A 14,392-nucleotide genomic window follows, 5' to 3' on the forward strand; every position below is an offset into this window, starting at 1 on the left:
AAAGAAAGAAAACACATAGCATAGTGTCTGGTACACAGAAACAACACATGCCCAAAGATCAAAAATTTTCAAAACTGTTTCTTCTTTTAACCTTTCAGATTTTGGTTTGGTTTGGTGTTTTTTTTAGAGAGTCTCATGTAGCCAAGGTTGGCCTCAAACTTACTGTGTAGCTAGGCTGCCTTTGGACTCCTGATTCTCACCTGGGCGGTGGTGGCGCACGCCTTTAATGCCAGCACTTGGGAGGCAGAGACAGGCAGGTCTCTGTGAGTTCATAGGCCAGCCTGGGCTACAAGAGCTAGTTCCAGGACAGGCTCCAAAACCACAGAGAAACCCTGTCTCAAAAAAAAAAAAAAAGCAAAACAAAACAAAAAAAACCCTCCTGATTCTCTTGCCTCCCAAGCACTGCAATTACAGACTCAAGCCATGCTGTCCAGCTTTTCTAACCTTCCATCTGGTGACTGACAGCCTGTGCCCATGACTTTAGCCCTTTGGATGTCCTTTCTTTACTACATGAGCTTGTCCCTGGACACGAGACATTTTCAGAGCACATTCCACTCAGGCCAGTAGGTACTTTGACCCTTATGGATTTGGGGTGTATTAGCTTTAGGTGGATCATTAACTCCAGGAAGAATGGTCACCCCTGGACCCAAATGTTTTTTGCTTACAGGCCCGCAGAAGAGATTGCTCAATCTACTTTCTGGACATTTCTGTGCATCTATTCACCTGTTTGATAAATGCTTGAGTCCTATATCAGATATCATTACCAGGCACCATAGCCTAACCCAGGATTAGAATGGTGAAGGTTTCTTTTTCAAATGTTCATGGTTAAATTGGGAGAACAGAAAGTTCCAGGCTAGACTGAGTGCATAGCAAGACCCTGTCACCTGACCAAAAAAAGAAAAAAAAAAGCTAGAGAAAGGATAAAATCCAAAGATAGTCAATAGAGCAAAAATCAATGCAATAACATGAGTGTACAATACAGAAAAATCAACAAAGCCAGAAGTTTGTATGTGGGAGCTGTTATTTACATGTATGTGTGTGCCTGTTTGAGTTGTACACTATGTGATTGTAGGAGCTTTGTCTGTCTTGGAACTATGTAGACCAGGTTGACCTTGAACTCAGAAACACGCCTCCCCGTGCTGGGATTAAAGGTGTGCATCACCACGCCCAGCTAAAGAGAATTTTGTGTTTTTAAATCTCCATTTCTAACTTCCCATGGGGGTGCTGGGAATCAAACTTGAGTCCTCTGGAAGAACAGCCAGTGTTTGTAACCTCTGATCCACCTCTCCAGCCCCTTTGCTTGGGTTTTGAAATCGGATGTCAGAATCTGAACTCAAGTCCTCATATATGCACAGTAAGCGCTCAGCTGACTGAGCCATCTTTCAGCCTCTACAGGAATTTCTTAAAAGATGATATTTGGCTGAAGTGTTGGCTTAGCAGTAAGGACACTGGTCGTTCTTCCCGAGGACTCAGGCTTGATTCCTAGCGCTCAAAGTGGCTAATATCCATTGGTAACTTCAGGATCCCGTGGTCTCCACAGGTACGCATGTGGTGCATAGACATTCAGACAGCCAAAACGCTCAAACACAATAAATAAAAGACAATACTTCCCTATACTCATATTTAAAATATTAGAAAAGTATGACTATTTCTATAGCTATAAAAATCAATCTGGGTGTGGCGATGCACATCTCTAATCTTAGCTGCTGGGGATCTTGAGACAGGAGGATTATGAATGTGAGGCTAGTTTGGGTTTCATAGTGCGATCATGTCTCCGAGCAGAAGTGAAGGACTGACCAATTATTCTTTGGTGCAGCTCTTGCCTAGCAGGTCTAAAGCCCTGGGTTTAATCCAGGGTACCCCAGAGAGAGGAGGGGAGGGGACAGAGCTTAGTGTGTCACTGAAAACAAACAAGGCTCTAAACTCAGGGGATGTCATCCCTGATGCCTTATGCACATTTAAGGAAAAGGGAATTGCTATTCTTATGTAACCTTTTCCAGAGAAGCAGAGGTAACATTTTTCAGTTCAGAAGTCCTTGCAATGTTAAAGCACAAGACACACAGATATGAGAATGAAGAGAAACTGCAAGATTCTCTCTCTCTCTCTCTCTCTCTCTCTCTCTCTCTCTCTCTCTCTCTCTCTCTCTAAGAGGTGTTTTCGTTTTGGTTGTATTCAATAAAAGATATAAGAATGTATATCTTAAAAGCACCGAGAAGAAACTTAGATTTAACAAAATAACTTAGCTCTCTGTGAGTTCAAGTCCAGCCTGGTCTACAAGAGCTAATTCCAGGACAGGCTCCAAAACCACAGAGAAACCCTGTCTCCAAAAACCAAAAAAAAAAAAAAAAAAAAAAAGAAAAAGAAACAAAATAACTTAGCAAAATCACCAGGTTCAAACTCAATGCGCAAAGACTGTGAGGTTTTCTGATGAGTCTTTTATTTATTTTTTTTAAGATTTCTTTTACTTTTAATTATCTGCATATGCACACAAGTGTGAGCACCCACGGAGGCCAGAGGTGTCGGATTCCCCCTGTTGCTGGAGCTGCAGGTAGTTGAGCTCTCTGACGTGGATGCTGGAATTGAAAACTCTGATCCTCTGGAAAAGCCGATTTCTTAACCACTGAGTCATCTCTCCAGCCCTATTTGGTTGTTTTTTGAGACAAGGTCTCTAGCCTAGTCCGGCCTCCAATACGATTTGTAGCTGAAACCTTGGTCCCCTAATCCCACTGCCTCCACTTTATAAACGCTGGGATTTCAGGCAGGCGCTTTCACACCAGGCTCTGGTTTTGCTTTGTTTTTTTGTTTTCAGATCCTAGCTGCACATATAAAATGAAATTAAAATTTTGTTTCTGGCGGCACTATCTGTAAGAATTGAAACCCGGTACTACAACTATCAGGGTGAGAGATGGAGTATTCTCCAATCACACAGTATGGAACAATATGCCACTCAGAGAACTGGCCGACAGCTAGCTACACACCTCTGCGTAGGTGAATCGCACCAGTTTAACCCTGAGTGAAAGAAGCCAGACTTTTTGCATTGTGTGATTTCATTTCTACAGAGTTCAGAAACTTTAGTTTCTGTTACAAGTCCAGGTAGGAGATGCTCCACAGGGAGTCGAACTCCTAACGTGGGGCTGGTTCTGCGGAAAGCTTCTCAGTAATAACTAATTCTGCTGTGCTTGCAGGATTCCTTGTAGACCTACTATATTTTAATTAAAAGACTGTTTGTTTGTTTGTTTGTTTGTTTGTTTTCTGGTGTTTTGAGACAGGGTTTTTCTGTGAAACAACTCTGGCTGTCCTGGAACTCGTTCTGTATTCCAGGCTGGCCTCGAACTCACAGAGATCTTCCAGCCTCTGCCTCCAGAGTGCTGGGATCAAAGGCATATGCCACCACTGCCCAGCTAATTCGAAGTTCTTAAAGTTTTATTTAAAATTATCAGATTTTTTTTTCCTAGGCAGAGATCATACCTTGCGGACAGGGATGCTTCTGTGAAGGCAAGAAACACTGAGGGTCGGAGTTGTGCCTGACCCAGGCCTCAACCAACCGGGACAACACTACCGGCATGTGTGGTGGGACAGTGGGAAGAGGCGAACTACGGACTGCGGACTGTGTCACAGAAAGGACAGCGCCTCTGGCGCTGGGTGGCAAAACAGCAGGAGGACCACTGCTTGATCAACCCAGAGTCCTTAGGGAGAAGTGAGAATTCCCGAAAGAAAATTGTGTTAAGGTCGCATACATGGGCACACCAACTTTCCCTGAGAACCACTGTTTTCACCCAGGGACCCAGGCTAGCGGTCCCCAGCAGCCTGGGTTTCTGCTTGGCTAGATAAGGAAGGGTTGGAGGGTGTGGCGGTGGCGATCAGCCCGGACTGGGACTGAAGAACCTTTCCCAGTAGGCAGATTCGTCAGTCAACCTTCTGCCTTCTGGGGAAAGCGCACCTAGGCTGGGGAAAGCGCAACCAAGACACAGTTGAGAATGAGGTTGGTTGTCTGCGCCCTCCTATGCGCGGGGACCCTAGGTGAGTGTGCTGAGAGCCAGGCGGGGTGCCGGCTCTCCCAGGTTCTATGGGGGAGGGGACCAGGTGTCTCTAGCTGGCCAGCCACCTCGGGGGGACCCTGTTTTGTGGCCTGACAGACTCGGGATTGGAATGCACCTGCCACGTACTGCTGTGTAACCCCCGGGGCTGCCCTTTGCCCTCTCTAAGCTGATTTCGTTGTGTAAAACTCCGGTTTACTGCTTCAGCGGCAAAAGGCAGCAATACCATGCATGACTGATCACATAAGATCCCCAGAACCCATATGGTTGGAGGGAACCAACTCCTGAAAACTGTCCTCTGACCTCCACACACGGCATCCAGATGATATAGATACTTTTTAAATGTTGTGTTTACCCCCCCCCCCCCCAAAAATAGTTGCTGGAAAAATGAGGTAATGTGGCTAGAGGCAGGCATAATTCTAAACACATAAATGCCGGAGGCCCTTTCTTGGGTTGGGAAAGTGGGCTCTTTCCTCCAGGGAAGGACTCGTGTGCAAAGAGCCCTCCCTGGCTCATCCATGATTGGATCATCCTCCCCTTAGCTTTGCCTGGTCTGAGGCTGTGGTAAATGATATCTAGGGTAGACATCTTGCTTGAGGTGGAGGGTAAACAGAGCCAAGCATGGAGAAGAGGTAGCAGCAATGGAGTCAGTCTCTCCCAGAATGCAGCTGCGCAGTCTCTTTCCGAATTCTCCTAAACAGGAGTTGTGTTCATTGTTCTTCCTGCCTCATCTCCTGGCAATGTTGGCACTGACCAAAAGGGCTCGTTTTCCTAAAAGGCTTTGTGTTTACATATGAGAGGCTAGAGATGTCCCTTTAGATCCCATTCCCTCATGACCTTTCTCCAGGCCACCAGATCAGGGGCTGGAGTCTGTGTTCCTCAAAATGCAGTGTTCCAGTCCAACAAGTGACAAAAAGCAACCAAAACAGCTTACCCAGGGGCAGATGACAGAAAGGACACATATCCTAAGCCTTGCCCAAGAACTTTCTGCATTCAGTGAGTGAGTGGAAGGCCACCCGCAGCCCTTTCCTTCAGTCTGAATGAGTCACAGAGTGCTCAGACTGCCTCTTTTTTGCTTTTGTCAGGTGGCCAGTGGTGGAATGCTGTTCACAATACACCTGTCTCTGTCAGCAGACTCCACCCACCCTTAGCTTGTTTGTATACAGTCTCTTAAACACATTTCTATTTGTCAAGCCAGTAATGCACAGGCTGCGAATGAGTTTACCAAAGACAGAAGAAAGGAGAAGTAGAGTTTATTAGCTATACCGCGGTACAGCCAGGGTGGGCAAGACGATAGAAACTGTCTGCACAGAGGTAGTCTAAGAAGCTGTGTGTGTGTGTGCGCGCACACACTTCTATGTAGGCAGTCAGGCAGCATTTCAATGCGACAGTGTCCTGGAATAGTGGCAGTTGAGGATTATCAAGCAACAGCTTGACATTGAGGTTATGATGATCTTGCTGTGGTTTAGACTTGGCTCAGCACAACTCCCAGTCCTAAAGTGACTGTCCACCTAGCCCGTTGTGCCCCATGAGGAAGGAGAGGGACAGCACTTATGCGTGCCAAAGACTTTACTAACTCACCACATAAGTGGTCACTGACGATCAGGGCTGCAGGACGAGGACTCAGGAGCCTCGTTTCTCCTGGCAGCTCCGAACAGGGGCAGAAGCAGGGGTTATAAGCACAAAACCCACAACACATTTGCTTCCAAGTTACAGGTTACAATTTTTACCAATCAGGATTTAGAGATTAGGAGCTTCCTTGAGAGCTCCATCACTGTCACCCGACATCCAATGCAAATCTTTCAGTCCAACCAATCAGATTCGTTTGTTCCTTCTGGGGTCAGGAGCAACCATATTGTTCCTAGAGAGCTAAAGATGCATAACGGCTGCTTCTATGGCTTAGGGAGGAGGGTGGGTCAGCTATTGGAAGGTTTCCAGCTCCCCTAGGGCTTGGGAACCTGAACTCTATTTCACCCTGAAGGTAAAATGGAGTCTGATGTCAATATGGCAGTGCTTAGGCCAGGTGCATGATGAAGTCTTTGTCACATGGCAATAGTCCTGTTCAAAGGCAATAGTGGCCTTGCTCTGAGCCTACCCTGCTTTGAGACCAAAGCAGCTTTGTTCCCAGAATTCAGTTCCGTCTTCCCCACGTACCTAAGTTCTGCCCTATCAGCAGGTCACGGCAGTTTCTTTATTCATTAATGGTATTCAAGCATACAGAGAGAAATCCCACATCATGTGTGTGATTTATGTGTGTCATGTGTGTATGTGTGTGAGTGTGTTTGTCATTATGTGCACCAGTTGTGTGCAGTGCCCCTTGGGGCCAGAAGAGAGCATCAGATCCTTTAGAACTGGAGACAGAGTCAGATGCCTGGTATGGATGCTGGGAACCCAACACTAGCTCTGAAAGAGGAGCAAGTTCCTTTAACTACTGAGCCATCTTTCCAGTTCTATCAGCTAGCTCTCTAATACAACCCATGTCCATCTGCCTAGGAATGGTGCTGCCCACTGTGGACTGAACCCTCCCATGTATGTCATGAATCAAGACAATCTCTCACAGACTTGCCCCAATCTGATCTCGGCAATTCTTCAACTTGGGATCTCTCTTCCCAAGTTTTATCAAGTTGGCAATGAAAAACTAACCAGCACTATTTTCATCACTTCAGAAGAGAACTTGGCCCCTATTGAGTGAACAGCAATGGTTTCTTTCTCCCCTCAGCACATGGGAATGAGCAATTTTCTTTCTTTAGAAAGAATTATCTTTTTGAGACAGGATCTCATGCAGTCCAGGCTGACCTCAATATGTAGCTGAGCTATCTGCCTCCACCTGAAGAGCTTGTATTATACACATGCACCACCATGTCTAGTTCATGTGGTGCTGGAGATCAAACCCAAGGTTTCTTGCATGCTGTGCAAGCATTCTACCAACTTAGCTACACCCTGGCTTTGTTTTTAGTTTAGTTTTTTTTAAAAAGATGTATTTACTTTATATGTGTGTCTGTGTCTCTGTGTCTCTGTGTGTGTTTTTTTCATGTACAGCTATGGACCATGTGTGTACCTGGAGCCTTAGGGAGGTCAGAAGAAGGTATCAGATCACTTGGAGCTAGAGTGTCTTAGGGCTTCTATTGCTGTGAAGTGACACCATGACCATAGCAACTCTTATAAAGGAAAACATTTAATTGTGAAGTCTCACTTGCAGTTCAGAGGTTAGTCCATTATCGTAATGGCAGAAAGCAAGGCAGCATGCAGGCCGACATGGTACTAGAGAAGGAACTGAGCGTTCTTACATCTTGACCAGCAGGCAACAGGAAGTGGTCTGAGATACTGGATGTGGCTTAAACATCTATGGGACCTTAAAATCCACCTCCACAGCGACATGCTTCCTCCATCAAGGCCACACTCCAGCGAAGACACATCTTTTAATAGCAGCACTCCCCATGAGCTTATGGTTGGCCAATTACATTCAAAATACCACAAGCAGTTACAAACAGTTGTGAGCCACCATGTGGGTGCTGGAAACCAAACCTGGGTCCTCTGCAAGAGCAGCCAGTGCTCTAACCTCTGAGCCCTCTCTCCAGCCCCTTAGTTTTTTGTTTGTTTAATTATTTTGAGATAGAGTGCTTCAGCCTCTAGGGAACTGGAATTACAGGCATGTTTTGTTTAGATATTCTGCGCAGATGTAATCACATTGCCAGGAGCCCTTTTGCTCGGTTCTTTTACTTGCTGTTTTTGAGACTCATTCAGGCTTTAGAACATGACAGCACCCATCCACTCTTCCTCTGAAGGTCTTTCTGTTTAGTTATTGAAAATAATAGCGTTGCCGTGGGTATTTGTGTGCTTATTTTTTTTAGTCCCCATTGTCAAATTTTGAATATCTGTTTAGGTGTGGACTTTCTGTGTCATATTGCTAATCCTGTGGTTATATTTTTTGGAGATTTGAACTTTTTTTTCTTTTTAAATATAAAGGAAAGGAGAGAGCAAAAAAAAAAAAATGGGTCCTGAGAATTCCCATGAGGAAAATAGCCAATTTAGTTTGTAGATGGCATTCAATCGGTTCTATTTTTTTAAGCATTAAAGTATTTATTTTTGATTGCACACACACACAGAGACACATACACACTCACACACATTATGTGAGTTGTACATGTGAGTGCAGTGCTCACAACAGAGGCCAGAAGAGGGTGCCAGATTCCCTAGTGTTGGAGCTACAGGAGGTTATAAGCTGTCTGACTCAGGTCTGGGAACTGAACTCAAGCTCTCTGGAAGGACTAAGGTACTGCACCATCTCTCTGAGCTGTGGATCCAGCCCCCTTAGCCAGTCAGCTCCTCATCTTGTGTTCGATCCCTTCTGCCAGCAGAAGAAGGTGAGAGCCGTGGGTCCCTGACATCTCTACTATCTCTCCCCTAGGGCTGTGTCTGGCTGTTCCGGAGAGGACTGTAAGGTGGTGTGTTGTGTCAGATCGTGAGGCCACCAAGTGCTCCAGTTTCAGTGACAATATGAAGAAAGTCCTTCATGCAGATGGCCCATCTGTTAGCTGTGTGATGAAAACCTCATACCCCGAGTGCATCAAGGACATCTCGGTAAGTTGCTTCTGTCAGCAGAAGAAAGTTTACGCCTTTTCTTTTTCCATAATTTTTATTGCAGGGGAGACGACGGCTGATCAGTACTCACCCGGAGCAAGAGTCATAAACGTAATCGAGCAGCTAATATGGGCTTCAAGTTTAGCAACATGTCTGCGACACACCAAAACCTAATACACCAAGAGAATCTATAGAAACTCAAAAATAAATAAGAAAATTTCTCTATACAAAGCAGGCTGGCCCAGAACTTATGGACTTCCTGTTCCTGACTTCCGAGTGCTGGAACTAAGATGTGGATCACCATAGCTGGTGGGGTTTGCATTTCTAGGTGCAAAAAGCTGGTTTTTTAAAATTATGAAATTTGTCTCTGTGTATGTGCATGCATGCGTGTGTGTGTGTGTGTGTGTGTGTGTGTGTGCATGTGCACACATGTTTGTGTGAGAGAGACAGAGACAAACAGAAACAGATAATGGGAAAGTAGAGACGGGTTTGTCATAGCCATTTGTCTCTATGCCATTGCAGAGCAGGTTAAACTATCTCAGATGTCTTTTTGCATCTGCTATTGGAATCTGCAGAGGAACTCAGGAAAGGAAAATGAGTGAAAGCAGAGAAAAGCCATTGTGAACTGGATTCCTTGGGGATGGTTGGAGTTCATGTCTAGTTCATTCATATTGCTTTCCATTTTCTTCCTCCCTTCTTATATATATTTGTCTTTACTTTATTAGTGTTTTGCCTGCATGTATGTTGTATGTCTGCATACCATGTATGTGCCTGGTGCCCTCCAACGCCAGAAGGGGGCGTTGGATCCCCCTGAACTGGGGTTATGGGTAGTTGTGAATCATTACTGGGTGCTGAGAACACAGGTCCTTCTTAAGAGCAACAAGTAGTCTTGACCACTGGGATATCCCCAAAGCCCTTGACTTCCATCTTGACATTGATGGCGTTGATAGTGGTTCACAAGCTTAGTGACCTTGTTCTTTGACCTTTAATATTAGATGTGTCTTTTTCCAAGTTAATTTGAGTTGACTTTTGATATGTGTCTTCAGTGACGTCCTAAGTTATACACACAAATATGCATATCCATCATCCGTATATATGAAAACATATTATAAAATAATTTTAATATGGAATCTGTAAAGTCAAACAACAACAGATCAAAAACTGGTTTTTAAAATTACATCTGCATTTAACATGAACACACTCTTCATTTCCATTCATTGAATAGCACAGTGTGACAACTGTTTACCCAGCTTCTACCTTGGGTTAGTTTTACCCGTAGTCTCAAGACAGGTTAAAGTATATCAGGATTAGCATGGGGTGTGCACAACTCCGCTCCATTCCTATCAAGGATTCGAGCCTTGGTTGATATTTTACAGGCATGTCAAAAGAAATCTCCCTCAGACACTGAGGGATGGCTGTGCTAAACTACAACCTGAAAAACCCAGATTACTTTAAAAGCTAATTTAGAAACTGAGTCTGGTGGCCCAGGCCTGGAATGTAGTTAATGAGGAGGTTCTAAGGATTGCCCGGCCTACAGAGTCAGTTCAAGTCCAGTGTGAGCAACTTAGTTAACCCTTGTCTGAAGATTTAAGAAGTAAAAGAGAGCTGGAAATATTCCTCATGGGTAGAGCACTTGTCTAGATGTACGAGGTCCTAAGTTCATTCCAGTGCTGAAAAAGGAATGTCAATCACTAAGGGATAGAAGGAATGGTTTGCATTGAGGGTAGGAAATGACTCAACTTCATCTTAGCTTGTGAAGTTGCTGCCTCCTGCAGGGAGGAAGGAACCCTTGGCTGACCGATCCCTGAGACCCAGGTGAGTTCTCAAGGATGGATGCATTCTGCGGGTCTCATACTGTGAACACATATGGATACCTGCCCTCCGAGCTGCTCACGTATGTGCTGAGATTAACCAGGGAACAAAACAGACAGGTGTTCCCACATTCGCAGACCTCGCAATCCAAGGATGAGGCTAGTGAACCAAGAGTCAGTTGGCTGAGGGCTGAGGAGGAAAACAAAACAGTTTACATGTGGTGGTAACTTCTTCTTTCAGCCCTCAAGAGCCTCATGGAGTAGGCAGGAAGGAGGAGGAAGAGGCCTGAGCTATGGGAGATTCTATGGAGCCAGAGTCTCTGGCAGGACACCGGAAGAGTCTTCCCTGGGGGTGATGAGTTTCATGCATGGCTGGTCTCTTTTCTTTCAGGCCAACAAAGCAGATGCTGTGACCATTGATGGAGCTTTGCTGGCTGAGGCTGGCCTGCCCCACCACAATCTGAAACCTATCATGGCAGAATACTATGGATCAAAAGACGGTGTGTTCTCGCTGGGGCCCAGTGTCACTGGTGTGACATGATGGCCACGGGGGTTGGCAGGGACTTTGTCAACTGTGTTAGTTACTTTTTTGTGGTGACAGAATGCCTGGCCAAAGAAACTTAAGGAGGAAACAGCTGATTTTGGCTCACAGTTGGAAAAGATAGAATCCACCGTGGTGGGAGGGGTATGACAGAAGGAGCGTGAGGCTGTTGGCCACATTGCATCTGTAGCCAGGAAGCGGAGAGAGGAGGACAGTGAGAGAGACTGGTGCTCAGCCCACTTTCTTCCCAGTTTTACTCACCCCAGGACCCAGGCCACGGAATGATGCCACCCACATTCAAGGGGAGGGTCTTCCCTCCTCAGGTCAGCCTCCCTGGAAACTCCCCCAGAGTTGTGTCTCCTGGGTGATTGCAAAGCTAGCAAAGTTGATGGTAAAAATTAACCGTCACACTAACATTACAGGGGACCAAGTCTCTGGAGCTCTTCAGCTTGGCAGTGTTGTTCACTGGCCCACAAAGGCTGTGGTGTTTCTCCACAGGAAGCAGTGGCTTTTGTGAATCCTGGTGGGAACAGCCTTGGTTCTGTGGTCTGTGGCATGGTCACATCCCGAGAGGGGTGTTATCCAGAACCTGTTACCCATCCCTAGGGCTGTGCCAATGAGAGACCTTTTCTAAGGACACACAAAGCTTTTCCTTACACTGCCTCCCATGGGTCTTATGCAATACAGATCTGTGTCTGGTGTGCAGAGAAGCTCTGGCGGAGTGGATGAGGTGAGAGTTACCTCTTTCCACTCTTGTGTGTTACTGTTATCAGTATGTGGGAACACAGCCCAGCTTAGTTCGCTTCTAGCTTGCAGGTCCCGACGTATTCTGGGGCCAGTCCTCATCTTCCTCTCACATCTTCACCTTTGTGACTGAGCTGTAAGCAGAGACCCAGAGAATGAAGAAAAGGCCATATAGAAGCAGCAACAGTCCAGCGACCAGGATCTAAAGCCTGTGGTCCCTGGAACACCCACAAGTCCTGTAATGGAGCAGGCAAGCTTCTAGCTCTGCAGGCTTGAGGTGACTGGCAGAAACAAAACAGAGCATAGAAAAATGGCCCTGGAGGTACCCTAACCTACAATGGACTTATGCCCAAATCAAACCCATCATAAACTCAAAATGTTGCAAGTCCAGATGCTTTCAATACAGCGAGTCAGGCAAACATCCAGTTTAGCAAGGTGGCACCATGGACTAGTGTTTGTTTCCTGCCGTGAACACATGGTTGACCAGACACCATGGCTTATAGTCTCTGCCCAGTTTCTGAAGAAGGGATCTTCTTGCATTTAAAAGACCAAATTGGAAATCCGAAGGATCTACTAGTATTGGCACCTACCATAAAGTAAAGTTAACAAGTCTAGCTTGTAACTCAGGGAACATCTGCAATATTAATTTATTGCCTTGAAAGGGATCAGTTCTCTCCTGTCAGATAAAGGCATTTTCCATTTTTTTTTTTTTTGCCCTTCTTGCTAGAGGCTGGTGTGGGGGCCCAGGTCCCTCTGAAGTTCCACATCACGAATGCCTTGGAAGGTTTAGTTGTAACAATGCATTTTCTTTAGGCTTCTCTTTCTCTCTGCTCACCTGCAGATCTGCAGACCCATTATTATGCTGTGGCCCTGGTGAAGAAGGGTACAGGATTTCAACTGAACCAGCTCCGGGGCAAGAAGTCCTGCCATGCGGGAATGGGCTGGTCTGCTGGGTGGTATATTCCCCTCGGCAAACTGCTTCCTTCTGGCTCTCTGGAAACAGGTGAGGCATCTGGAGCTAGGTGCCCTCACTGGGTGGTCTAACTGGATTATGTTGGGGTTACACAGTCATTTGTTTTGTTGCTATAAAAGTACCAAGTAAAAGCAACTTCAGGAAGGAAGGACTTTATGGGCTCGTAGTCTGAGCGTACAGTCCATCATGCTGGGTAAGGCCAGGCAGCAACAGCTTGAGGCATTGCTGGTCCCCAGCTTGCTTTCTTCTTTTATTTATCCTGGCTCCCATCCCATCAATGGTGACACCCATGATCAGGGTAGATCTTCCCTCTTTAGTTAAGCTTTTCTAGAAACAACCTCATAGACACACCCAGGTGTGTGTTTCCACGGTGATTCCAAACCCAGTTGAGTTGATAGGGCAAGTTAGCCATGGCTCAGACACTGAAAAACACACGTGTCTTATGTTCTCTGAGACGGAGTTAGAGTGTGCACCAGTAGCTCACAGGAGCTGGCTGAGATTCTCGCAGTAGCAACGCTTCCGTTTCTCTGAGCCGTCAGTTTCCCCTTCCCAAGAGCCACAGCAATCTGTCTTGGCAAGGCTATCCTTGAAAGACTCCAAGGAAGGTCACCTCACTCCAAACCTTTCCGGAAGGTTCTCTGGGGCTCGCAGAAGCATCACTAGGCCCTCAGGCTTCCATACATTAATGTGAGTGCTTGGGCAAGGATAGGATGACTGGCTTAATGCTAGGACACCCCCGAGTGCTCCAGGCTTCTTGAGCAGATAGGATGAGCCACAGTGAGCCCAGACCTTTTCAGCCCTTGAAGACGGTGACCAGATCCTGTACACTGTGAAGGCCTGCCTTTTTTGTGCTGTCAACCTTTGCAGTGCTCATGTTGTAACAGGGACAGGGATGGGACAGGCAACTGTGTGGGTCTGGCAGTCTGATAAAGGACTACAGCCTTGCGTCTTGACCTTTCTAGAGTGTTCTCTTGCCTTGGTGACAGATACCACTGGACTTCTGTCTGGGCGATAGGCAGTGGCTGCTAGCTTGCTTCTCTGCTGACTCACCAGCAGGATTTACCAGTCCTCCCCTCGAATCAGGGATTCCATGAGCCACCACAGCCTCTGCATACAGAAGGACTGTAAGTGGGGTGGGCTCTTGTCTAATGCAAAGAAGAGCTATTACTGCATGGTGACTGGCCTACTAGAGTTCCTGTCTTCTTCAGTGTTCTGCCTGGCCCTGTAGGGGGCTGGTAATTTTTTTATTATTATTTCATGTACATTGGTTTACCTGTATGAGGGTGTTGGATCCCTTGGAACTGGAATTACAGATAGCTGTGAGCTGCCTTGTGGGTGCTGGGAATTGAACCCAGGTCCTCTGGAAGAGCAGTCAGTGCTCTTAACCATTGAGCCATCTCTCCAGTCCTGGAGTGTTGGTAAATTAACTGGTCACATCTTGTTTCCATGTGGGTCAGCAGTTCTTCTTTTTCTTTTTTGTTTTAAAGATTTCTATTCATTTATTATATACACAGTATTCTGCCTGCATGTCCGCCTGCAGGCCAGAAGAGGGTACCAGATCTCATTACAGATAGTTGAGAGTCACTATACAGTTGCTGGGAATTGAACTCAGGACCTTTGGAAGAGCAGCAGCCAGTGCTCTTAAGCTGTGGGGCATCTCTCCAGCCCAAGGGTCAGCAGTTCTTTTTTTTTTTTTTTTTTTTTT

The 14,392-nt window shown here is 46.0% G+C and overlaps 1 protein-coding gene across 1 annotated transcript in view; it reads left to right on the top strand.

The window, feature by feature from the left end:
* The first annotated feature begins 3,669 nt into the window (after positions 1 to 3,669).
* The window catches only part of LOC101984426 (inhibitor of carbonic anhydrase), a 38,989-nt gene continuing 28,266 nt past the window's right edge, over positions 3,670 to 14,392 (top strand). Inside the window, exons 1-4 of the mRNA XM_005367777.2 lie at positions 3,670 to 4,020; positions 8,446 to 8,618; positions 10,821 to 10,929; positions 12,556 to 12,717. Of these exons, the coding sequence (XP_005367834.1) occupies positions 3,978 to 4,020; positions 8,446 to 8,618; positions 10,821 to 10,929; positions 12,556 to 12,717 (487 nt within the window). The 5' untranslated portion in view covers positions 3,670 to 3,977. The remainder of the gene's footprint in view (positions 4,021 to 8,445; positions 8,619 to 10,820; positions 10,930 to 12,555; positions 12,718 to 14,392) is intronic.

This window comes from Microtus ochrogaster, unplaced genomic scaffold (genome assembly GCF_000317375.1).
Source record: "Microtus ochrogaster isolate Prairie Vole_2 unplaced genomic scaffold, MicOch1.0 UNK24, whole genome shotgun sequence".
Taxonomy (NCBI): Eukaryota; Metazoa; Chordata; class Mammalia; order Rodentia; family Cricetidae; genus Microtus; species Microtus ochrogaster.